At 47.7% G+C, this 25,762-nt stretch overlaps 1 protein-coding gene across 1 annotated transcript in view; it reads left to right on the top strand.

Annotated features, from left to right (window-relative positions):
* Window positions 1–15,999, top strand: part of TSSK6 (testis specific serine kinase 6) — a 33,632-nt gene extending 17,633 nt beyond the window's left edge. The window contains 2 exon segments of the mRNA XM_073551399.1: window positions 15,723–15,901; window positions 15,903–15,999. Of these exon segments, the coding sequence (XP_073407500.1) occupies window positions 15,723–15,901; window positions 15,903–15,999 (276 nt within the window).
* The last annotated feature ends 9,763 nt before the right edge of the window (window positions 16,000–25,762 follow it).

Here is a 25,762-nt window from a genome sequence, read left to right as displayed (position 1 = left end):
AACCGCAGTTCCGGAAATAGGCCTAACCGTCATTCCTGGAAAAAATGAAAAACTTACGTGTGCAAACCACAGGTGCTGTAGCTTGCTTAACAGCTCGCCAGCCGTTCTCACTCCCAGTATGGGTTACACGTGATTGCACAAAGGTGAGAAAGGGTACCGTATCCCCAGTTAGCATGTATGGATAGCGTACACATTCAAAAGATATGTCTATACATCAGGAGGCAGGCTCAGACGGTGTTAGGCCCAGTATGGCTTGCACGTGATTGCACAAAGGTGAGAAAGGGTACCGTATCCCCGGATAACATGTATGGATAGCGTACACATTCAAAAGATATGTCTATACATCAGGAGGCAGGCTCAGATGGTGTAAGGCCCAGTATGGCTTGCAAGTGATTGCACAAAGGTGAGAAAGGGTACCGTATCCCCGGATAACATGTATGGATAGCGTACACATTCAAAAGATATGTCTATACATCAGGAGGCAGGCTCAGACGGTGTCAGGCACAGTATGGATTTGACGGCCCAGACTACACAGCGGAGGAGCAGGGAGAGGTAAAGATTGCAAATGCTGGGGCCCTGCCCAAGCAAGGGGGGCCCACTCGTGGGCGTCGGTACTGGCACTGGGCCCCTCATAGTACGGCGGCGTGTCTGACGGCGGGTGTGCACCACCACCGTCAGAGACACTTGATTGCACTATGAGGGACCCTGTGCCAGAGCCCGCGCCCAAGTCGGCCTACCCACATGTCCAGGGCAACGGCACTCGCACGGTGTCGTGCGCTAGGTGGTGACCCCGGCCATGGGGGGGGAGGCAGCACAGTTAGGGAGTTTTAGAAAGTGGCATATGTTGATGTTGGACATTCAGCTGATGCAAAAGGCGAAATAGGTCAAGTCCCAGGAAGAGGTGGACCAAAGCAAGCCATTTTTCTGTCACCCTATGTGTCATCAGGGGAAGGTGGGACAAAATCCTTGGAAACCCATGCATGGTTCATTTTAATGAAGGTTAGATCATCCACATTTTGGGTTGACAGACGGGTCCTTTTTTCTGTCAGGATTGATCCAGCTGCACTGAAGACTCTTTCCGATAGCACACTTGCAGCTGGGCAAGCGAGCTCCTGTAAGGCATATTGTGCCAATTCAGGCCAGGTGTCCAGTTTAGCAGCCCAATAGTCAAAGGGGAATGACCTGTGTGGGAGAACATCGATATGGGAGGAAAAGTAGTTTGTAACCATAGTTGACAACTGCTGTCTCCTGTCACTTTCCATCGATGCTGTATTACCAGTTGTGTGAGCGGTACTTGAAAAATCAGTCCACAACATTGTCATGAAAACCCTGTCTCCAACACCACTTCTGCTGTGTGCACCATGAACACCTCTGCCAAGCTGCCCCCGGCCCGTACGGCTCGTGTGAGAACCATCACCGCTGCTGTGTGCTGGGAATGCCTCAAGCAACCGATTTACCAGAGTTGCTTGTTTATTAGCCAATATTAGGTCAAGGTTCTCCTGTGGCATGATGTTTTGTAATTTGCCTTTATAGCGTGGATCCAGGATGCTGGCCAACCAGTAGTCGTCATCGTTCATCATTTTGGCAATGCGGGGGTCCCTTTTTAGGATCCGCAAGGCATAATCTGACATGTGGGCCAATGTTCCCGCTGTCAATGATGCACTGCGAGTGCTGGTTGGAGGAGTACTTTCTGGCAAATCCACATCCCTCCAGTCACACACAAACCCTGTACCAGACCTTGCCACGCCAACATTTTCACTTGCCCCACGAGATGCATCCTCCTCCCCTAAGTAATCATCCCCATCATCATCCTCCTCCTCCTCTTCTTCCTCCAACTTGTCCAGGAGAGGTCTCTGAGCAAACAATGGCTGAATGTCATCAAGGATTCCCTCCACCTCTTCCTCCTCGTCAACATTGGCTGCAGACGCCTGCTCCTTAAGGTGCGTCAAAGTTTGAATGAGCAGATGCATAAGTGGGATGCTCATGCTTAGGATGGCATCATGTGCATTCCTCAAAAAACTGAAGGACTTTACAGAGGTCTTTCAGCTTCGACCACTGCACACCTGTCAACTCCATGTCTGCTCTCAAAGTGCCTGGCCGTGTATCCTCCCACAAATGCATTATGGCCTGCCTCTGATCGCACAGCCGCTCCACCATGTGCAGGGTGGAGTTCCACCTTGTTGCAATGTCGATAATGAGGCGGTGGTTGGGAAGGTGGAGCAATCGCTGCAGCTTCTGCATACGAACGGAGTGTACAGGCGACCGGCGGATGTGCGCGCACAGTCTTCGCACCTTATGGAGCAGGGCTGTTAACTCCGGATAATTTTTGAGGAAGCACTGCACCACCAGGTTCAAGGTGTGAGCCAAGCAAGGTATGTGGCTGAGTTTTGAAAGGGCTATGGCTGCCACAAAATTACGGCCGTTATCACTAACTACCTTGCCTGCCTCAAGATGTACACTGCCCAGCCATGACTCAGTTTGTCGCTTCAAGTACTCGGCCAGCACCTCGGCGGTGTGTCTGTCGCCCAAACACATCATCTGCAACACAGCCTGCTGACGCTTTCCACTAGCTGCTCGATAGGGGGAAACCTCGTGTGCAACAGTGGCAGCTGCAGATGGAGTGCTCGTACGACTGCGCTCTGTGGACGAGCTTTCGCTTCTGGAGGAGGAGGAGGAGGAGGAGGAGGGTGGAACGCCTACAGCCAACTGTTTCCTATACCGTGGGCTAGGCAGCACTGTCCCACCACCGCTGTCCCCTGTGGACCCTGCATCCACCACATTAACCCAGTGCGCAGTGATGGACACGTAACGGCCCTGGCCATGCCGACTGGACCATGCATCAGTTGTGAGGTGCACCTTTCCACTCACTGACTGCTTGAGTGCACGGACAATGCGGTCTTTTACATGATGGTGGAGGGCTGGGATGGCTTTGCGAGAGAAGAAGTGGCGACTGGGTAGGTCATAGCGTGGTACTGCATAGGCCATGAGTTCGCGGAAAGCTGTGCTTTCCACCAACCGAAAGGGCATCATCTCAAACGAGATTAGTTTGGCAATGTGGGCGTTCAAACCCAGTGTACGCGGATGAGAGACTGAGTACTTTCTTGACCTACTCATAGTGTCTGGGAGGGTGAGCCGGACTTGAGAGCTGCATATGGTGGAAGTAGCGGTGGACAGGGCGGACTGAGAGAGGGTTGATGATGGTGATGGAGTTGGTGTTCTTTCTGATGGCCTAGATTCAGTATTTCGTTGATATAACAGTGGGATTCCCTGACTGCTGTGGCCTTGCAACGACACCTCAACATTTGCTGCTGTGCTAACCGGTGGGCTTACAGTGGGGGAAAGAATGTAGCGTTGCTGACTACCTTCTTTGTGATCAGTTGCACATGTGGCACTTGAGGTTTGGTGTTGTGTCCACGCTTGCAAGTGCATGCTGGTTAAATGTCTAAGCATGCAACTGGTATTCAAATTTTTCAGATTTTTCCCTCGGCTAAAGGTCTTTGCGCACTTCTTACAGATAACCTTGGCCTGATCATGAGGATTTTGTTCAAAAAAGTGCCACACTGCACTCTTCCTACTTTGGCAGACATTTTGCGGCCTAGCACGCTGTGATGTTTTGACCCTCTGGACAAGCTGTCCAGCAACTCTTTTGATTTTTGGAACCTGTCTTTGGAGTGCTCCGGGCCTGCCAGATAACAGCTGTTGCGATGTTGATGTCTGCTGTGGATGCTCCTCATCTGAGCTATTGGAAGCAGCACCCTCTTCCCCCAATGGATGCCAATCTGGGTCAACAACTGGGTCATCCATCACCTCCTCTTCAATGTCATGTGCACCTTCCTCTGTGTCAGCGTGTATGGTGGTATAGTGTGCGGTAAGGGGCACCTGAGTCTCATCAGGGTCAGAATCTGGCTCTGTACACTGCGAGGACAATGTAGTGCTCTGAGTGAATGTACCAGCAGAATCATCTATCAGCGGCTGTGCATCAGTGCACTCCATGTCAGATTCATCTTGGCCTGGGTAATTCACCATTTCACTTGATAATCCAGGCATGGTATGTGAAAACAGCTCCATGGAGTAATCAGTAGTATGGCCTGCGTCATCCTTCAATCTTGGTTGTGGTGAAGGACACAAGGAAAGGTGTGGTTCATGAACATGAGCCTCCAATGACGACTCAGTGCTTTTACTTTTTACAACTTCAGAAGAGGAGGCGATAGAGCTGGAGACTGAGTCAGCAATGTAAGACAAAACTTTTTCCTGATGCTCTGGCGTTAAAAGCGGTTTGCCAACTCCTAGAAAACTAAGCCTTCGAAGCCTTATGGAGCCAGACGATGACGCAGGCTCAACACCTCCTGCATTCGGTCCTATTTTGCTTTTGCCACTACCATCAGATCCACCACAACACCATCATTACCAGCTGCCAACCCCCGCCCAATTCCACGGCCTCTTCCACCAGCCTTCCTCATTTTTGGTAGAAATGTAGACAAAATCCTACAAACTATATAGTAATGTAAAACAAGGTACAAGGTGTCTATAGGACAGGGGAGATTTAGATTTTCTGCAGACACTTGTGGACACTGGACACTTGGATTGTGTGAGGCCCACTGAATATCACAGCGCTATGTCACAGGCTCGATGGCACAGGTGTGAAAAAAGTGACTACAGGATAAGGGAGATTTTGAATTTCTGGGAGATTTTGAATTTCTGCAGACACTTGTGGACACTGGACACTTGGATTGTGTGAGGCCCACTGAATATCACAGTGCTATGTCACAGGCTCGATGCACAGGTGTGAAAAAAGTGACTACAGGATAAGGGAGATTTTGAATTTCTGCAGACACTTGTGGACACTGGACACTTGGATTGTGTGAGGCCCACTGAATATCACAGTGCTATGTCACAGGCTCGATGCACAGGTGTGAAAAAAGTGACTACAGGATAAGGGAGATTTTGAATTTCTGCAGACACTTGTGGACACTGGACACTTGGATTGTGTGAGGCCCACTGAATATCACAGTGCTATGTCACAGGCTCGATGGCACAGGTGTGAAAAAAGTGACTACAGGATAAGGGAGATTTTGAATTTCTGCAGACACTTGTGGACACTGGACACTTGGATTGTGTGAGGCCCACTGAATATCACAGTGCTATGTCACAGGCTCGATGGCACAGGTGTGAAAAAAGTGACTACAGGATAAGGGAGATTTTGAATTTCTGGGAGATTTTGAATTTCTGCAGACACTTGTGGACACTGGACACTTGAATTGTGTGAGGCCCACTGAATATCACAGCGCTATGTCACAGGCTCAATGGCACAGGTGTGAAAAAAGTGACTACAGGATAAGGGAGATTTTGAATTTCTGCAGACACTTGTGGACACTGGACACTTGGATTGTGTGAGGCCCACTGAATATCACAGCGCTATGTCACAGGCTCGATGGCACAGGTGTGAAAAAAGTGACTACAGGATAAGGGAGATTTTAAATTTCTGCACACACTTGTGGACACTGGACACTTGGATTGTGTGAGGCCCACTGAATATCACAGCGCTATGTCACAGGCTCGATGGCACAGGTGTGAAAAAAGTGACTACAGGATAAGGGAGATTTTGAATTTCTGGGAGATTTTGAATTTCTGCAGACACTTGTGGACACTGGACACTTGGATTGTGTGAGGCCCACTGAATATCACAGCGCTATGTCACAGGCTCGATGGCACAGGTGTGAAAAAAGTGACTACAGGATAAGGGAGATTTTAAATTTCTGCACACACTTGTGGACACTGGACACTTGGATTGTGTGAGGCCCACTGAATATCACAGCGCTATGTCACAGGCTCGATGGCACAGGTGTGAAAAAAGTGACTACAGGATAAGGGAGATTTTGAATTTCTGCAGACGCTTGTGGACACTGGACGCTTTTGGATTGTGTGAGGCCCAATGAATATCAGAGCGCTATGTCACAGGCTCGATGCAGCAGGTGTGAAAAAAGTGACTACAGGATAAGGGAGATTTTGAATTTCTGCAGACACTTGTGGACACTGGACACTTTTGGATTGTGTGAGGCCCACTGAATATCAGAGCGCTATGTCACAGGCTCGATGGCACAGGTGTGAAAAAAGTGAATTGTAGAATTGGGCAGAATAGGAATCTCCCTAGAGTTTAGGTCTGTAAGAACGGAACAAGTCCTCCACTTATCCTTCCACAGTGACACACAGATAGCTTCACTGTGGCTGTGATAACAGCCGTTACACGGTACTGTGTGAGGAGCGTACACCGCTGTATGGTGTGAATAAATGCACGCTCAGTACCTTAGCAGGACAAAAAAAAAAATTGGGATTGCTTTGAAAAAAGCAGTTTGCAGAGCAGTGGGGAAACAGCAATGCAGCTGTCAGGAAGCCTTAGAAGGCAGCCTAACAACCAACACCGCTGATCCACCACAATATAGCCTCCCCTTGCACTGCACACACAGTGACTGGTGTGTTGCACAGGCAAAATCGCTAGCAGCAGAAGCAGTTTTTTTGTCTTCTTCCCTGCCTAACGCTCTCCCTACAGAATCAGCAACCTCTCCCTATGCTAAGATCGGCAGAAGTAAGGCTGGTTTCACACTTGCTTTTTTTTGCAGCGCGTTTTTCCCGCAAAAAAACGCATTGAAAAAACGCATACAAATGCATACAAACGCTGCGTTTTTTTCAAGCATTTTTATGCGCATGCAGGAAAAAAACGCAGCGTGTTTGTGCGTTTGTATGCGTTTTTTGTGTGTTTGCGTTTTTTTTACAGATTTTGGAAAAAACCCCCAAAAAAGAAAAAAAAAACCATTCAACAACACACAAGACCAATGGGACTTCATTGTGGGTGTGGTATGTTAATATATAGACCCTGTCTACAGTATTCTTCACATTTGCTTGATTCTTCTCGTGACCATGGATCTGCGCTGGAAGAGTTTTCACTTCAACTTGGATTTGGACATCGCGATGGCTCAGGCGTATGCAGTTGCTTGCCATGAACAAAGGAAGAGAGAGAGGCAGCGAAGACGGCAGCGGCGGCGTATGTGGATACATCCGATTGTTGAACTCCGGGAGAGCGGTGGGGCATACCACACCCTCTACAGCGAGCTCCAGGCAAACCCGGAGAAATTTACAGATTATATCCGGATGTCCCACGAAAATTTCAGGGATTTGCTTGCTCGTGTCCAACAATCCATCCGGAGACAGGACACACAGCTCCGTCGTGCGATTCCTCCTGAGGAACGGCTACTGGTGACATTACGGTATGTAATATTTAAAAACCAAGGGGTGCGGTCTGATGGGTTTTTTTTAAATTTAGTATTAAAAACCTTGGGTAATTAGTTTTCGTGAATGTACTAATATTTTATTTTATAGTTTTTTAAAATAATATACATAAATATTAATTTTACTTCTTTGTCTGTTCACAGATTCCTGGCGACTGGAGAAACCCTATCTTCACTACACTTCCAGTACCGTATTGGAATCTCTACCTTGTCTGGAATTGTTGCTGACACCTGCCGGGCTCTCTGGAATGTTCTTTGTCCAGAATTTATGCCCCTGCCCACCGCTGAAAAGTGGATGGAAATTGCTGACAAATTCTGGACAGTATGCAATTTTCCCAACTGTTTGGGAGCTGTTGATGGTAAACACATACAGATCATCAAACCCAAAAGAACGGGATCTGAGTACTATAATTACAAAAAGTACTTTTCAATAGTACTCATGGCCATTGCGGATGCCGGATGTATGTTTGTAGCAGTGGACATTGGAGCATTTGGCCGTGGTAATGACTCACAGGCTTTTAAAAACTCAGACGTGGGCCGGAGGTTGTATGGCCACCAATTTAATTTCCCTATGCCACGGCCTCTTCCTCACACCGAAGCTCCGCCACTGCCCTTTGTAATGGTTGGCGATGAGGCTTTTCAAATGTGCGGAAACTTACTGAAACCCTACTCCAGCCGGGACTTGGACCACACCAAAAAAATATTTAATTACAGGCTGACCAGGGCCAGAAGAACTGTCGAGTGTGCTTTTGGGATTCTTGTCTCCAGATGGCGAATTCTGGGCACGGCCATTAATCTTAAACTTGAAACAGTCGATGAGGTGGTGAAGGCCTGTGTGGTTCTACATAACTTTGTGATGGCTAAAGAGCACCCGACCTTTGAACTGGACGATGATGCTCCTAACCCATTGCCTGAATTCACTCAGCACACTCTCAGGTCATCCGTTGAAGTTGGCCAAATGAGGGACCAATTTGCGGCCTACTTTATTTCTGATGTAGGACGGGTGCACTGGCAAGATGAAATGGTGTAATGTTTTTGTTTGTTTATGGTAATAAAAAACCTTATTTGATACCATTACTGAGTGCACTATATTTTTTAAACTCCAATTAAATAAAAAACTTCCCATGTATAACTGAATTTTTTGATGTTGACACACCTGGGCAGGTAAATACACATATGAGTTAAAATGCAGCATTGCTAGTCTGCGTGAAATATATTGGAACGAGCAAAGCTGCAGGCCATGAATCAGGAAACCAATTTTTTTCAAGAGAAAATTGTCCAACTAGTTGAAAAAAAATTATGTGATTTTCTCAAAACCCAACCCTCAAAACCCAACCCCAATGAAAGTCCATGGGGAATACAAGTCAGCATTGAGTGGATGAATGTAATCAGCTCAATTCCAACTTACAAGTTTCTAGAGTTATTACACTAGGCCTTGGAATGACTATACTAGGTCGTGGTATTTCAAATATGAGTATAGTAGGCCTTGGGCCTACTAGTATAGTCATATGTGAAATACCACGGCCTAGTATAGTCATACCAAGGCCTACTGTAATAACTCGATTTTTACCAACTAGGATCTTATTTCACGAAAAACAAACTGGTGAAACTTGACAAGTTTCAACAGTTTGTTTTTCATGAAACCAGATCCTAGTTGGTAAAACTAGAGTTATTACACTAGGCCTTGGAATGACTATACTAGGCCGTGGTATTTCGAATATGAGTATAGTAGGCCTTGGGCCTACTAGTATAGTCATATGTGAAATACCACGGCCTACTGTAATAACTCGATTTTTACCAACTAGGATCTTGTTTCACGAAAAACAAACTGGTGAAACTTGACAAGTTTCACCAGTTTGTTTTTCATGAAACCAGATTCTAGTTGGTAAAACTAGAGTTATTACACTAGGCCTTGGAATGACTATACTAGGCCGTGGTATTTCAAATATGAGTATAGTAGGCCTTGGGCCTACTAGTATAGTCATATGTGAAATACCACGGCCTAGTATAGTCATACCAAGGCCTACTGTAATAACTCGATTTTTACCAACTAGCATCTTGTTTCACAAAAAACAAACTGGTGAAACTTTTTTAAGAAAGAAACTTATTTTTTAGACAAGTTTCAACAGTTTGTTTTTCATGAAACCAGATCCAAGTTGGTAAAACTCGAGTTATTACACTAGGCCTTGGTATGACTGTACTAGTCCGTGTTATTTCACATATGACTATACTAGGCCTTGGGTTGGTTTTTAACATGTATTTACCCATCAGTGTGTGTGAGCGGCGCAAACAACATTAATGAAACTTTGTAATGGTGAACCACAAATGTAAATTTATTTTTAATCACAAAAATAAACCAAAAAATTATTTTTTCCGGCGTTTGGGGGCAGATGGTTTCAATTTGGGGGTGTGCAGGGAATATGCAACACTTGCAGTTGAAGACGGTGTTTGAGGGGAAGGGGCAACAAAACTTGTGGGGGAAGGTAGTCCAGTTAAGGGAATTAAACTAGGAACACTTGGAGGAGAGGAAATCTGTTCAGGTACATTTGTTGTAATGGCATGTCGCCGTAGGCTTGTGTGCCTGGACCGACTTTGGCCCAATGCCCGCCTTGATTGATTTCGCCTTGAACTTGGGGCAAATATTGAGTGTAGGTCCCCCGTCTGCTGGGGTGGCTGCTGCTGCTGCTGAGGTGGCTGCTGCTGCTGCTGCTGAGGTGGCTGCTGCTGCTGCTGCTGAGGTGGCTGCTGCTGCTGCTGAGGTGGCTGCTGCTGCTGAGGTGGCTGCTGCTGCTGAGGTGGCTGCTGCTGAGGTGGCTGCTGCTGCTGCTGAGGTGGCTGCTGCTGCTGCTCTTGGTTGGCAGTGCTCGTCCTTGCAGGAGGACTGGTGGCGGCAGTGATGGTCCAGGTTTGCGGAGTGGTGGTGGCAGGGCTACTACATGTTGTTGTAGCGGCAGGGCTGTTCCATGTTTGCCTAGTGGTGGCTGAGCTCCACGCATGCATGGGAGTGGCGGTGGTGCTCCAGACAGGAGCAGCGCTTGCCATGGTGGTGTCGGTGAAGTGACCAGCTGCACTCAGACTTGTGGTGGTGTAACGGTGGGTGTCCTGGCTTTGAATAGAGGTGTCCGTGCAGTGGTATGCAGCACAAGTCGGTAGTGAGGTGAAGCGAGTCAATGGTGGCACAGGTGGAAATGACACCACTGACTGCTGACCGTACCGATTATGCTGCATAGCCTGCAAGAAAGCATTGTTGCAGGCCTGCAGCACATTCAGCTGTTGCTCAGGACTAAGGTGTTCCGCCATGCCCTTTTCAATCTTACTAAAAAAATGGTGTGCTGGTCTGTTGAGGTCGGCCTCCAGACGGTCAAGGCGCTGTTCTACAGAATTGAAGCGGTGTTCAAAGTGGTTAAAACCACGTTCCATGAGTGCAAAACCGCTTTCAACTCTGTCGGACAGCGACTTGAGGCTGGAATTAAAGGCCTCGCTCAAATGCATAAACTCGGGCAAGACATTCCTGTCCAAGGCCCTCTGCCGCTGGCGGGTAGTGCCCGCATAACCAGTGGCAGAGACCTGGGACAGGGGAACACCTGATGGCCCAGCTTCCTGGTCACCAGCTGTGTGTGTGGCTGACCTGCAAGGTGCTTCCTGGCTGTCGGATGGCTGGGACGGGTCAGAGGACGTCCGAGGAAGGACCGCTCCAGGGCCAGGTTGCAGGGTGCTGCTCCAGGTGCTGTGGAAGAAAGGAAAATCATTACTACCATGCCTTTACAAGAAGCATCAGCTGTGGATTAGAAAAACACAGATTAATAAAAATAAAAACCCAAAATTTATAATACTTACGATCTCGTGGCAAGGACAGGTCTTAGGAACTGCAACGCGTGATAGTGACGGTATCTAGTTCTGGTCCTTGACGCAGATCCACTGCGAACCTGGCCCTCAGCACGAACATCACTGTTGAAGCGGTCCTTGATCGAACGCCAACGTGTTCGGACTTTGTCCACTGTTGGGAAAAAAAAAACAGTGCCGTCAAGGACAACAGTCACTGCGGCACAATATAGCAATACAATACTCAAAGCAGTCACTGTAGAGCCCGATGACACTGTTGGGTTTCCTGCTAGAATATACCTAGCACGAAACCCAACAGTGCCGTCAAGGACAACAGTCACTGCGGCACAATATAGCAATACAATACTCAAAGCAGTCACTGTAGAGCCCGATGATACTGTTGGGTTTCCTGCTAGAATATACCTAGCACGAAACCCAACAGTGCCGTCAAGGACAACAGTCACTGCGGCACAATATAGCAATACAATACTCAAAGCAGTCACTGTAGAGCCCGATGACACTGTTGGGTTTCCTGCTAGAATATACCTAGCACGAAACCCAACAGTGCCGTCAAGGACAACAGTCACTGCGGCACAATATAGCAATACAATACTCAAAGCAGTCACTGTAGAGCCCGATGACACTGTTGGGTTTCCTGCTAGAATATACCTAGCACGAAACCCAACAGTGCCGTCAAGGACAACAGTCACTGCGGCACAATATAGCAATACAATACTCAAAGCAGTCACTGTAGAGCCCGATGACACTGTTGGGTTTCCTGCTAGAATATACCTAGCACGAAACCCAACAGTGCCGTCAAGGACAACAGTCACTGCGGCACAATATAGCAATACAATACTTAAAAGCAGTCACTGTAGAGCCTGATGACACTGTTGGGTTTCCTGCTAGAATATACCTAGCACGAAACCCAACAGTGCCGTCAAGGACAACAGTCACTGCGGCACAATGCAGAGCAGGGCAATACTCACTAAACGCCTTTTTGGAGGATGCTGTGGCGCTGTCCCAGCCATCCATCAACGCTGCGGCCACCTCTTTCCATATCCGCCGGGTCACCACATTGTCCTTGTACAGCCGGTCACGGCTGTCCCACAACGGCGCACGCTCCTGGACCAGGCTGATGAGCTGCTCATTATCCAGGTAGACGTCTTCATCCCGTTGTGGAACCTAGACAAAACACATTCATTAGAATAATCAAATTTAAATTGAATAAAAAGTTACAAAAAAAAGAAACATAAAAAAGAGTAAAAATAGAAGATAAAAAATAAAGAACATTACAAATCATTTGATACATACATTCCGTATCACCACCGGGACTTGGCTTCGCTGCTCCTGCTCTTCGCCCGTAGTCCCGTCCGCAGAAGATGATGATGATGATGTCTTAAAAAAGTTGAAAAAAACGTAAGAGATTTGGAGTAGCAGCAGATATACTTACCAGATGCACGAAAATAATCACCTCACGGTCTGCTTGCGCCAATTCCTGCCGCGATGGGGAATATTCGGATTCTGAAGACATACTGCATGTAAAAATAATAAAAATCATTAGTACATACATAATTTAAAAGCACAGGCATATAATGTAATATACTCACATTCTTGACGCTGATAGAAGATGGGTTCCTTGGTGACTGTCTGCTCTCCAATCTGTCAGTGTAGTAGTGGCAGAGTTTTGGCAGGCACCTCCTTTATATAGACTTTTTTTTTTTTTACTTTAGAAGTTTATAACTAGTACAACAAGTGGACACCACCAAAAAAACGCAGCGCTAAAAAAACGCATACATGCGCATGCCAGTGCGCACGTATGCGCATCCATAGGCTATAATGGCCATTTTTAGCGCAAAACGTGCGCATACGTGCGCATGCGCTTTTTTGCAGGACCAAAAAATGCAACATGCAGCGTCTGTAAAATACAAACGCACACCCCAAAAATACGCAGCGCATGAAAATCGCATACGTGCGCATGCCAGCGCGCAGGTATGCGCACCCATGTTAAATATAGGGGAAAAAACGCATGCACACGTATGCGTTTTTTTCAAGCGCAAAAAAACGCAAATGTGAAACCAGCCTAAGATGTCGGTCGGCGTGCACGCCCTTTTATAACCCCTGTGACGCCCACCAAAGCAAGCCAATCACTTGCATGCCCTTCTGAAAGATGGTAGCGACCCCTGCCTATGTCATCACGTTGCCCACAGTGTCCGTGGATCCTGATTGGCTGAAAAAGAGCGCTAAACAAACTTTTGAAACGCGACTTTGGTGCGTAAGTCGCTGACCTCGTGGCCGACCTCATCCTAGGGTCGGGTTTCGTTTCATGAAACCCGACTTTGCCAAAAGCCGGCGACTTTTGAAATTGTTCGACCCGTTTCGCTCAACTCTACTCCACACCTCTCCGCACTTTGTAATGGACCCCACTATCCCTCCAAACAATGTAATCACTCCCACACAGCCCTCACAATATGATTGATCCCACACAATATGATTGATCTGCATACAGTATAATCACTCCCACATAGCCCTCCATAAAGTATAAAGGCTTCCACATAGCCCTCCAAATAATATAATGACCCTCACATAGCCTTCCATATAGTATAATGGGCCTCAAATAGCCCTTCACATGGACATGCATCTCATAGTCCTCCCATACATTATAATGCACAGCCTATATTACTCCATACAGTATACTGTACTCCTCACAGTCCTCCACACAGTATACTTCATTCCTCATATGGCAGCAGGCCACACAGCAGCTATGGGGCCTGTGTGTCAGTGCCATCACCCCCCCACCACTACCAGTCATCGCACGTTCAACTGTGTCAGCATCCTGGATGCCGATACAGTTTAAAGTAATGATAGAGGAGCAGCCGCTGACACTTTCTCCTTCATCATTCTTCCTCGGAGTTTGATGTTTCATCATGCAGTTTACTGCACTCCCCATAGTCCTCCATATAGTATACTAAACTTTCCATAGTCCTCCATATGGTATAATGCACTCCCTCCCCATAGTCCTCAGTACAGTACACTGTAGCCCCCATAGTCCACACAGTATAATGCAGCCCCCATAGTCTTTCATACAGTATACTGCAATCCCCATAGTCCTCTATATAGTACACCGCGCTCCACATAGTCTTCTATACAGTATAATGCACCCCATAGTCCTCCATACAGTATTATGGCCACCACAATGTAATAAAAAAATATAATATTCACCACTCCTCATCAGGGGAAATGCAGAATGGAAGTCACATAATGGCCAGCAATGGTGTTAGTCTTCATGTGCACACACAAGACAGTTTATTCAGAAAAAATACTTGCAAGCACACTTGCCCTCTAAAATCTTATAGATCTATCAGATAGCTCTTGAAATTGGCTGATAGAGCAGTAGGATTCTAAAGGGCCCGTCACACTAAGCGATATCGCTAGCAATATCGCTATAACGTCGCTGGTTTTGTGACGTAGCAGCGATATTGCTAGCGATATCGCTATATGTGATACCCATGACCCACTCCCCCGCTGGCTATCGCTGATCGCGCGAGAACGTCCTGGGCTGTTTTTCGTCGGCCGCTTCCTGCTGGGCTTCCTGCTGTGGTGACGAGCGACGCGTGGACGCGGGCGGGAGGACGTCTTCATCACCTCGTCTGACAGGTAAGTAGCGACCGCTGCTATGTCGCTGGTGAGATCTGCCTGTTTGCCAGCTCACTAGAGACCACTTAGCGATGCAGCAGCGATCCTGACCGGGTCATATCGTTGTCGGGATCGCTGGTGCACGCTGGTTTCCAAGGTAAACATCGGTATCTAGGAGCCGCGCGACTCCTGGATACCCGCTGTTTACCTTGGAAACCTTGGTGAAGGATGCTATCACACTGCGTCATCAGTTTGTTGTTCCTGCCGGGACTCACGTCCGAACCACCTCCCCTAACACCGCAAAATGTGATTCGGGCGTATCCGCCGAGTGGGTCATAGATAATAATGGTAATTTGAGTGTCAGTCTCCAGTAGGCGTACTCGCCCGAAAATGATGCACGACAAAACACAGGTTCAGTCAGTCAACACCATTATAGCCTATGGCCCTGTTTGGTGCATACGCCCAAATCCTGTTTTACAGGGGGATTCAAACGTTATGCCCTGACGAGACCAATGAATGGGTGCCAAAATTCAGTGTGACAGCACCCTAACTCAACCTAGCTCCAGATGGCGCTGTTTTAGGCAGATGATGGTAATCAGTTCTTGATCATTTTCCGTTCATGTGCACACTGACATAATGACGTAACACTATCACAGTCAGTGTGCAAGGGGCTTTAAAGAATAATCTGGCATTAGCAAATTAAGCTAATGTCGCTTTCACCTCGGATAGTTTTCAACTGATGAAAGTCTGTGGCACGCTTGTTTTTTTTAAATAGAATATATCCGCAGCATGTGGATGAGATTTGTAAATTATAATCCATTTGTTTAGTACTGTAAACTACAAGCCACTAAAACACTAATGGTAAAAATGATTGGATAATTGCTGCACTGACAAGAAATTGTTGTGATCTGTGAGGATGGGGGATACAAAGAGAGGAAAAATTTCCATGCGGGAGTAAAGAAAGACGGGCTTTTATTGTAGGTGCTGCATCGTATTCCCTATGACCCACGAAAGAGTGACATTTGGAGCCTGGGAGTGATCCTCTACATAATGGTGACCGGAGAAATGCCATTTAGTAGGACATACTTGAATACACTGTTAAAAATTCAGCAGACAGACGAAGTGAGGTTTCCCGATATAAAAGTGGAAGAAAAATGCAAGTCTGATCAAAAAAATGCTGCAGCACAACCCTGATGATCGACCTGACATTCACACTATCACAAAGCAAGATTGGCTACAAGCAGCACGAAACGTCTAAATCCATCAATAAAGACAAGGGTGAAAGCCACTGAATGATGTTATTTGTAGATGAAATCTCACATTGCTTTATTATAGCTCCAGGTGATTGTGTCTTTCCCCAAGATTTTGGAGTGCCTGTATGAATTCTTCCAGCATAGCATTTCTAAGGTCAAATACCGATGTTGGACAAGAAAAGTGGCCCAAAGATGTTTGGCATGGAGGTCAGGGCTCTATTCAGGACACACTTTCTACACATCAATTCATATTTTCATTGCTTAGCCTTTGTAGACAGGGACACAGTGATACTGGAGTAGGAGAGGGCAGTTCCATCTAAAATGTCTGTGTATGCCGTGAGAAGGTGCTGAGTGTTACTGTTCATGCACACTGCTAGGTTCAGATAGGGGCAGAACTCAGGGTGACCATGTACTGCAGCGTCCTCAGTCACAAGATGGATCCACTTGCTCACACAGATACAACTAAACAACTAATGAGTCAACATGAACACTGTAGTTTAATGTCACAGCACAATCAGTACAATTCAAGTCTCTTAAGCACAGGCTTTATAGCAGTACAGCTGCTTCTTAGAGGCACATTGACTGACAGTTTATTTTGTTAGCACAGTTCAGCACAGATCATGACTCTTTACAAAGGCACAGCAGTACACAACATTTCTTCTAGCACCATGAGATGGAGGAGGGGGGGAAGGGTTTGCTGAGGGAGATTATCCCTGTAACACAACTTGTTATCCTACTTATCTTCCTGCTCATGATAGACTTTCTCCAGTAGCAGTATAGGGATTAGCCTAGCTCCACTCTGTAATGGAATCCTGTGTCCCTATGGTTCACTTGCCTGAAGGTATTTGAGAGACAGATTATACACCACTCATCCCTTTTGGCTGCTGCCAGAATGTAAACAAGGTTCCCACAATCCCCCTGGGGCTCTGCTAACCACTCCCTGTCTCCTGTGACTTTAACCCCTCTAGTTGCTGGATACTTTTGAAGCAACAGCAGTTAGCAACTTAGCACTATTTCTCCATATCACATGAGCTAATGTGGTGCCCCCAGGAGTATGGTCGCCACAGTGGCATTACCTTCCTCCTAGGGAGTGTGATGTCATTCTTGGAAGCAATGAAGGGTCTCTCTGTCAGTTAATCACAACACAGTTCTTATTCCAGGCCAGCAGAGGGAGCTCTGAACCAAAACTGGGGAAAGAGCTACTCTCTGGGGGCCAGGAAGGGGAAATTAGGAGTTCGTGTGAGGAGGGCAACGTGTGTGGACATGAGGAGAAGAGCTGGGAGATTGAGCAGAGTGTTCAGGCTCATTCCCAGCTATAGCGCATGATCTGGAGCCCGGTCTCCAAGGCTGTAAGGATACTGATGTTCCTGCAGCAGAAACTGGAGGAATAGGAAGCTGTAAATACTCTGTTCCCATATAAGACTCGGAGGCACAACAGCAAGGGGTGAGCCAGAAGAGATAGAAGGCTACAGCTGTCTGCTGTTATGAATGGGTCACCGAGGATGAAAAACTAAAAACAAGCTAAGCCCCAGAAAACCAGAGAGGTTGGTAACTAAGCGGATTGCAGACCCCTGATCCTATCCACACAACTAGCAGTAGCTGTGGAGCGTACCTACGATGATCCTAGACGCCTCGTCACAGCCGGAGAACTATATAAGCCTAAACCAAGAAAAGGGGAAATCTAAACTGCCCCAGAGCAGACCCCAAAGCAATAGACAGCCCCCAAACATGTATTGTCGGTGAGACAAGATGAAAACACAAACACAGATAGAAAAATAGGCTGAGCAAACGATGGGGCCCACACTAACTAGAAAGGACAGGAAAGAAAAGATGCTGTCTGCAAACACGCACAAAACCCTGCCAAAAAATGTCCAACACTTTCTGATAACAAAAACCCTGAAGTCGCTAGACTTCAATTCCCTATATCAGCACTCTGGTATATTCTGAAGACAGAGCAAAAAGAGACCAATCTGATCAGGGACAAAAAACAAACTGGCATAAACAGAGACATAAGAATGGAAATTCAGCACAGCCCCAGCAGGGGCTGGCTGACCACAAAAACTGAGTAAACCAGACCAAATCTCATGTGAAAAACTAGCAGAGCACACTTAGCTTGAGAAGGCAGGAACAGAACTGGAAACCAGAACCTCAGGGCAGGAAAAAATCACCAGCACAAAATTAGGGAGTCAGCTGTCTTAAATCCAGTCAGAGACTCCTGATGTCCAATCACAGTCCTCCTCCTCAAGTGGCAGGTCTCTGCCATTTAGATCAGCTTCATTACCTGCTGTCACCACCAGAGGGAACCTGGATGGAGAACTCACGACTCCTCTGTCAACACAGCCAGCTCCACCACCCTCACCAGAAGCCAGAGGTAAACCAGAAAATGAGTTCACAACAGTACCCCCCTTGAGGAGGGGTCACCGAACACTCATCCATGCCACCAGGCCGATCAGGATGGGCCCGGGGAAAAGCACGAACCAATCTATTGGCATGAATGTCAGAGGCAGAGACCCAAGAATTGTCCTCCTGGCCATAACCCTTTCACTTGACCAAATACTGGAGTCTTTGTCTAGCCAGATGAGAACCCAGTATTTTCTCTGCCTCATATTCCACATTACCTTCAACCAACACAGGGTCAGGAGGTGCCGCCATAGGAACCACTGGCTCAAAAAACCTCTTCAACAGAGACTTATGAAACATGTTATGGATTTTAAACGTAACTGGAAGAGCCAATGGAAAAGAAACCGGGTTAAGAATCTCCAAAATCCTATAAGGCCCAATAAATCTTGGCTTGAACTTTGGATACGCAACCTTCATAGAGATATTTTTTGACGACAACAAAACCCACTTTAAACCGGGGACCAGTGGTCCTATGCCGGTTGGAAAACCTCTGGGCCTTTTCTTGAGAGAGGGACAACTTATCCACCACTTGGTCCCAAATCTGCTGCATTCTCTCTACCACAGTGTCAACACCTGGGCAGGCAGAAGATTCCACTTGCCCTGAAGAAAATCGAGGATGAAACCCAAAGTTACAGAAAAAGGGCAACATCAATGTGGCAGAACTAGCTCTATTATTTAGGGCGAATTCGGCCAAGGGCAAAAATGAGACCCAATCATCCTGATCAGCAGATATAAAACATCTCAAATAGGACTCCAACGTCTGGTTTGTTCTCTCAGTCTGCCCATTGGTCTGTGGGTGAAACGCAGAGGAGAAAGATAACTGAATTCTGTCATGTCCGCCGTGTCTGTCATGTCTGCCATGTCTGTTTTCTCTCAAGAACTCCTGGAGCGATGTGCATGTGCATATCTTGTCTGCTATCCTGCTCGTTCCCTAGAGCAGTGTGCACACTCACCTCATGTCTGAGCTGCAGGATGCCTGCTTTTCTGCTCTGCCTTCTGTGATCTTCTCGTCATGTCTAGAATCCCTGATCATGTGATGTTTCCTAGGATCCTGCACTGTCTGGTTCTGTAGTCATCTCGTCATGTCTGAAATGCTGATCATGTGATGTTTCCTGGATCCTGCTCTGTCTGGTTCTGCAATCATCTCGTCATGTCTGAAACGCTGATCATGTGACGTTTCCTAAAGATCCTGCACTGTCTGGTTCGGCAATCATCTCGTCATGTCTAGAACTCTGATCATGTGACCTGTCTAGGTTTCAGCACTGATTCTGCAGTCGTCTCGTCATGTCTGGAAATCCGATCATGTGACTACGCTCTGTTATCCTGTGGACCTGAACCCAGAAGTGCTCCCCTGGTCCTGACCTGGAAGAGGAGGTGATATGCCCTATATCAGGCCGCCCCTTCCTATGCTCAGGGCCTGAGCATTGTGTGGTGTCCCTGCATGGCTGCTTGGTCTGTGGGGCGCTCCCGCTATTCTATGCCCTTGCACTCTGCTCTGTCGTGCATCTCTGCACACGCTCGGTGCTCGTATTCCGTCTCTGGTCTCGTGTCTTGTCTAGTGTTGTCCTTCGTGCCATGTTTTGTCTTTGCCCTGCTTTGCCTTGTAGTCCTTGTTTGCTCTGATTCTGTTCCTTGTTTCCTGTCTCGCTCTGCTTTGTGGCTTCAGGTACCCTGCCTCTATCTCTGTCCCTGGCGTGTCTCTACACGTGCAGGCCTCCGCTCTGAACCTTCCCCTGGCGTGTCTCTACACGTGCAGGCCTCCATCTCTGTACCTCTCCCTGGCGTGTCTCTACACGTGCAGGCCTCCGCTCTGAACCTTCCCCTGGCGTGTCTCTACACATGCAGGCCTCCATCTCTGTACCTCTCCCTGGCGTGTCTCTACACGTGCAGGCCTCCGCTCTGAACCTGTCCCTGGCGTGTCTCTACACGTGCAGGCCTCCGCTCTGAACCTGTCCCTGGCGTGTCTCTACACGTGCAGGCCTCCGCTCTGAACCTGTCCCTGGCGTGTCTCTACATGTGCAGGCCTCCGCTCTGAACCTGTCCCTGGCGTGTCTCTACACGTGCAGGCCTCACTCTGAACCTCTCCCTGGCGTGTCTCTACACGTGCAGGCCTCGCTCTGTACCCTGTCTAGTCCCAAGGTCCTTCCTTTGCCCGGCTCTGGGCTTCGGCCTACGCTCCGCTGCTAGACTGTCCCTGTCGTGTCTCTACACGTGCAGGTCTCGCTCTGAACCTCTCCCTGGCGTGTCTCTACACGTGCAGACCTCGCTCTGTGTCCTGTCTAGTCCCAAGGTCCTTCCTTGGTCTGGCTCTGGGCTTCGGCCTACGCTCCGCTGCTAGACTGTCCCTGTCCCTGGCATGCTCTTTGCATGCGCAGGTCTCTGCCTCATTCTTTTTATTGTCCCTGATGTTTCGTGCGCTCTTGCACATTTCGTACTAGGCTTTGCATGCTGTCTCGCATGTGGCTCTGTCCTGTACCCTTTGCCTAGCCCTGCCTTGTGGCTTCGTGCCTCTGTGCACGTGCCTGGTCGCCTGTGCCTACCTGGCGTGCCTCAGCCGTGCCGCCTCTAGCCGTGCTCGCCTGTGTGCCCCAGCCGTGCCACGTCCAGTGCTATAGTGGTCTGGCTGCGTGGCCCCGCAGCGGTGCCACCTCTAGTCGTGCCCGCTTGCAGCTGCCATCGTCGGTACCACCTGCCGGTGCTCCCAGCCGTGGTCTCTGTGCTTCTTTGCACTCAAGCTGGTTCTCGCACTGTGCCTTTTCGTGCTACTCTTGCACAAAGCCTTTGTCTCCTTTTGCTCCTTTCTGTACCCTAGTTTGCCTGCCGGATTCCATAACCTGCCGACCGCTGCCAGAGGTCCGGACCTAGATGACTGCGGCCTGATGTCCGGAGCTGATGTCCGTAGCCAGATACCTGGACCCTGTCAGTCGATGCCAGCATTTGGATTCCGATGCCACCGTACTTTGTGCCTCTCCCTGGCATGCCCCGTGGCATGCGCAGGCCACTGTCCTGTGAACCTGATCCTGGCGTGTCCGTTGACACGCACCATGTCACTAACTCTCTTGTTTCCTTGCATGGAACCCTGGCTAACTTCTGGATGTCCGGATCCTGCCGATCACCTTCTGAGCTACAGACCCTGATGCCCTGGTTGATCGTTGACTGTTGTCCGGAGTCCGATGTCCGTGTACCATCCGCACGTTCCATGCCTGGACCTCGGCGTGCCATTGCACGCACACTGTTTCATGAAATCTGTGTGTTCACGTTTGCTTCTGTTGCACCCTGAAGAGTTCCTCAAGTCTTGGACCTCGGCGTGCTCTTGCACGCACCTTGTCTTATGTTCTGTGTGTTCACGTTTTGCACCTGTTGTACCTGAAGTCTTCCTGAATGAAGTTTCTTTGAATTAATGACTCGTCTTGCCTTGTCTTGTTTCCCTGAGCCGGCCGTCTGGTCCAGCTGCCCTGGTGGCTCACCCCCTTGGTCTTGCCCCTGACACTCCCTGTATAGGGGGTGGTTCTCATTAGGTCAGCTCGCCCTAGGTGGGTGGGTGCCACGGCCCAGAGGGTCCACTCTTTCTAAGAAGAACGACTCAGCGTAAGCTGACACTCGTCACAAATTCCCGGCTTGGAACAAAAGGCTTTCCAAAATCTGGAGACAAACTGGACTCCTCTGTCCGACACAATGTTCTCAGGAATCCCATGCAACCGAACCACCAGTTGTAAAAACAAGGGCACCAACTCTGAGGAAGATGGCAGCTTTGGGAGTGGTACAAGATGGACCATCTTAGAAAATCTATCACAAATCACCCAGATAACAGTTATTCTCTGAGAGACAGGAAGATCAGAAATAAAATCCATTGAGATATGGGTCCATGGCATCTTGGGCACCGGCAAGGGCATCAACAACCCACTAGAATGAGAGCAGGGTTTAGACCGGGAACAAGTCCCACAAGACTGCACAAAATTCCTGACATCACGAGATAAGGCGGGCCACCAAAAAGACCGACTCACCAAATCTCTGGTACCAAAAATACCTGAATGACCAGCCAACGCAGAGCAATGAACTTCAGACATCACTCTCTTCCTGCACTGGTCAGGAACATACAATTTTCCCATAGGACAACGCTCAGGTTTGTCCTCCTGAAATTCTTCCAGGGCACGTCTCAAATCGGGCGAGATGGCAGAAGAAACTACCCCCTCACCTAGGATGGTAGTAGGTTTGGTCACAATAGGAGAATCAGCAAAGAAATTCCTAGAAAGGGTGTCTGCCTTAACATTCTTAGTGCCCGGAAGAAAGGAGACCACAAAATCAAAATGCGTGAAAAACAAGGCCCACCTAGCCTGTCTAGGATTCAAGCGTTTGGCCGACTCCAGGTAAATCAAATTCTTGTGGTCAGTGAGGACCACAACTTGATGTCTAGCTCCCTCCAACCAATGTCTCCACTCCTCGAATGCCCACTTCATGGCCAACAATTCCCGATTCCCCACATCATAGTTGCGTTCAGATGAGGAGAACTTTCGGGAAAAGAAGGCACAGGGATTCATTTTAGAAGTCACCAGATCTTTTTGGGACAAAACAGCTCCTGCACCAATCTCCGAAACATCTACCTCTACCTGAAATGGAAGTGAGACATCAGGTTGCCGTAAAACCGAAGCAGAAGTGAACCTCCGCTTCAGCTCCTGAAATGCCAAAACAGCCTCTGGAGACCAATTCAGCACATCAGCGTCCTTCTTGGTCAGATCAGTCAGTGGTTTGGCAATACCAGAAAAATTAGCTATAAATTTACGATAAAAATTAGCAAAACCCAAAAACTTCTGGAGAGCCTTCAAAGAAGTGGGCTGAACCCAATCATAAATGGCCTGTACCTTGGCCGGGTCCATTTCAATAGTTGACGGAGACAAAATAAATCCCAAAAATGAAATCCTCTGTACACCAAAAAGGCATTTCGATCCCTTAACATACAGGGAGTTCTCCCTCAAAATCCGGAACACAGTCCGAACATGTTCCACATGAGAATCCCAATCACTGGAAAAGATCAGAATATCATCCAAATAGATGATCAAAAACTTATCCACAAAGTCCCGGAAAATATCATTCATGAAGGATTGGAAGACAGAAGGGGCATTAGTGAGCCCAAAAGGCTTCCATTCATCTCCATGCTTGATGCGAATAAGATAATACGCCCCCCTGAGGTCAAGCTTAGTAAACCATCAGGCACCTTTACCTCTGGAGAATAAATCAGAAATCAGGGGTAATGGATACTGATATTTAACCGTAATCTTGTTAAGGGAACGATAGTCAATACAAGGCCTTAATGAACCATCTTAGCCACGAAAAAAAAACCCAGCACCTAAGGGTGAAGAAGATGGTCTAATATGACCCTTCTCCAACCACTTAATATAAGATCACATAGCATCATGTTCAGGTACAGATAAGTTGAATAGCCGACCCTTGGGAAATTTACACCCAGGCCTCAACTCAATTGCACAGTCATAACTCCTGTGAGGAGGCAGGGACGCAGACTTACTCTCACTAAATACATCATAAAAATCAGCCAAATAGTCGGGAACATCATGAGACTGGGGAGAGGTGGAGAAAACAGGAGTGTCACCAAGAGCACACCGACAGCCCCAACTCACCACAGACACAGATTTTCAATCCAACACTGGAATATGGATTTGCAACCAGGGGAAACCCAGAACAATAGTATCATGCAAATTATGCAGTACCAAAAATCTACAATTTTCTTGGTGGTCTGGGGCGACCCGCATTATCACCTGGATCCAAAACTGAGGTTTATTCTCCGCCAAAGGAGTAGCATCAGTACCCCTCAAAGGAATAGGCGTCCGCAGAGGTATCATGGGAAAACCACAACGTTTAGCAAAATCCAAATCCATCAGATTTAAAGCAGCTCCTGAATCCACAAAAGCCTTGGCGAAAATTGTGGATAAGGAGCAAATCAGAGTAATTGCCAAAAGAAACTTAGGTTGTACGCCATCCACAGCAAATGTGTGTGCAAAACGTTTCTCTCGTTTAGGGCAGACAGAAATAATATGAGTGGCATCTCCACAGAAAAAACACAGCTTATTGCGCCTTCTAAACTCCTGACGTTGCGCCCTAGACAAAACCCCATCACACTGCATAGGTTCAGACATTTGTTGAAAAGGTGGCAACACCTCTCGTGTAGTTTTACGTTCACGTAAACGCCGATCAACTTGAATGGCTAATGACATAGAATCGTGAAGACCAGGGGGAACAGGAAATCCCACCATAATATCCTTTATGGTTTCTGATAAACCCTTGCGAAAGAGCTGCCAAGGCACCATCATTCCATGTAGTAAGGACCGCCCACTTTCAGAATTTTTGACAGTATAACTCTGCAGAATCCTGACCCTGGTTCAATGCCAATAGGGCTTTCTCAGCTTGATCAATAGCATTAGGTTCATCATACAACAACCCCAAGGCTTGAAAAAATGCATCCACATTAGTCAAAATAGGATTTTCAGGTGTCAAAGAACACGCCCAACCCTGGGGATCGCCGTGCAGCAAGGAGATAATTTTAACCTGCTGCGCAGAGCTCCCCGATGAGTTAGGCTTCAAGGCAAGAAATAATTTACAATTATTCTTTAAATTCAAAAATTTAGACCGATCCCCAGAAAACACATCAGGAGTAGGGATTTTTGGTTCAACAGCATGTGATTGAGCGAGATAGGCGGAAATTCCCTGCACTTCAGCAGCGAGCTGCTCCACACGATCAGACAATTGCTTAATCTCCATTAAGGAAAAAATCCTCCTATGGACCCAGAGAAAAAGAGGAAAAAATACATGAGTACCCTAGAATCTGCAGTATGGCTGGTGATTCTGTTATGAATGGGTCACCGAGGATGAAAAACCAAAAACAAGCTAAGCCCCAGAAAACCAGAGAGGTTGGTAACTAAGCAGATTGCAGACCCCTGATCCTATCCACACAACTAGCAGTAGCCGTGGAGCGTATCTATGATGATCCTAGACGCCTCGTCACAGCCGGAGAACTAAATAAGCCTAATATCAGGATCCCAACAGCGCAGGCGTACAGCCTCCGCTGAGCAGGGACTCACCCGCACTGTAGGGACCCCTGGGGACAGAAACAGCCAGAATGTACAGATGCACAGGACCTGAACGCTGAAGGTTAGCAAGCCGGCACAGGACCTACGGTCATGTGACTGCAAGGGGGCGGGATTAGCGTCCAGCTTTCAGAGAAGATAGAAAACTCAGAGTCGGGCAAAACGGAGTTCATACACAGTGCGGGCAAACTAGGTACAGGAGGGATAAACAGACAGGAGGTCAGACAAAGCCAAAGGTCATACACAAGAGGGCAGTGCGGTACCAAAGGGA

This window comes from Dendrobates tinctorius, unplaced genomic scaffold, assembly GCF_039654945.1.
Source record: "Dendrobates tinctorius isolate UK_male_01 unplaced genomic scaffold, ASM3965494v1 ptg000175l, whole genome shotgun sequence".
Taxonomy (NCBI): domain Eukaryota; kingdom Metazoa; phylum Chordata; class Amphibia; order Anura; family Dendrobatidae; genus Dendrobates; species Dendrobates tinctorius.
Note: the sequence above shows the minus strand (reverse complement) of the source record. Positions and strands in the feature narration are given on the sequence as shown.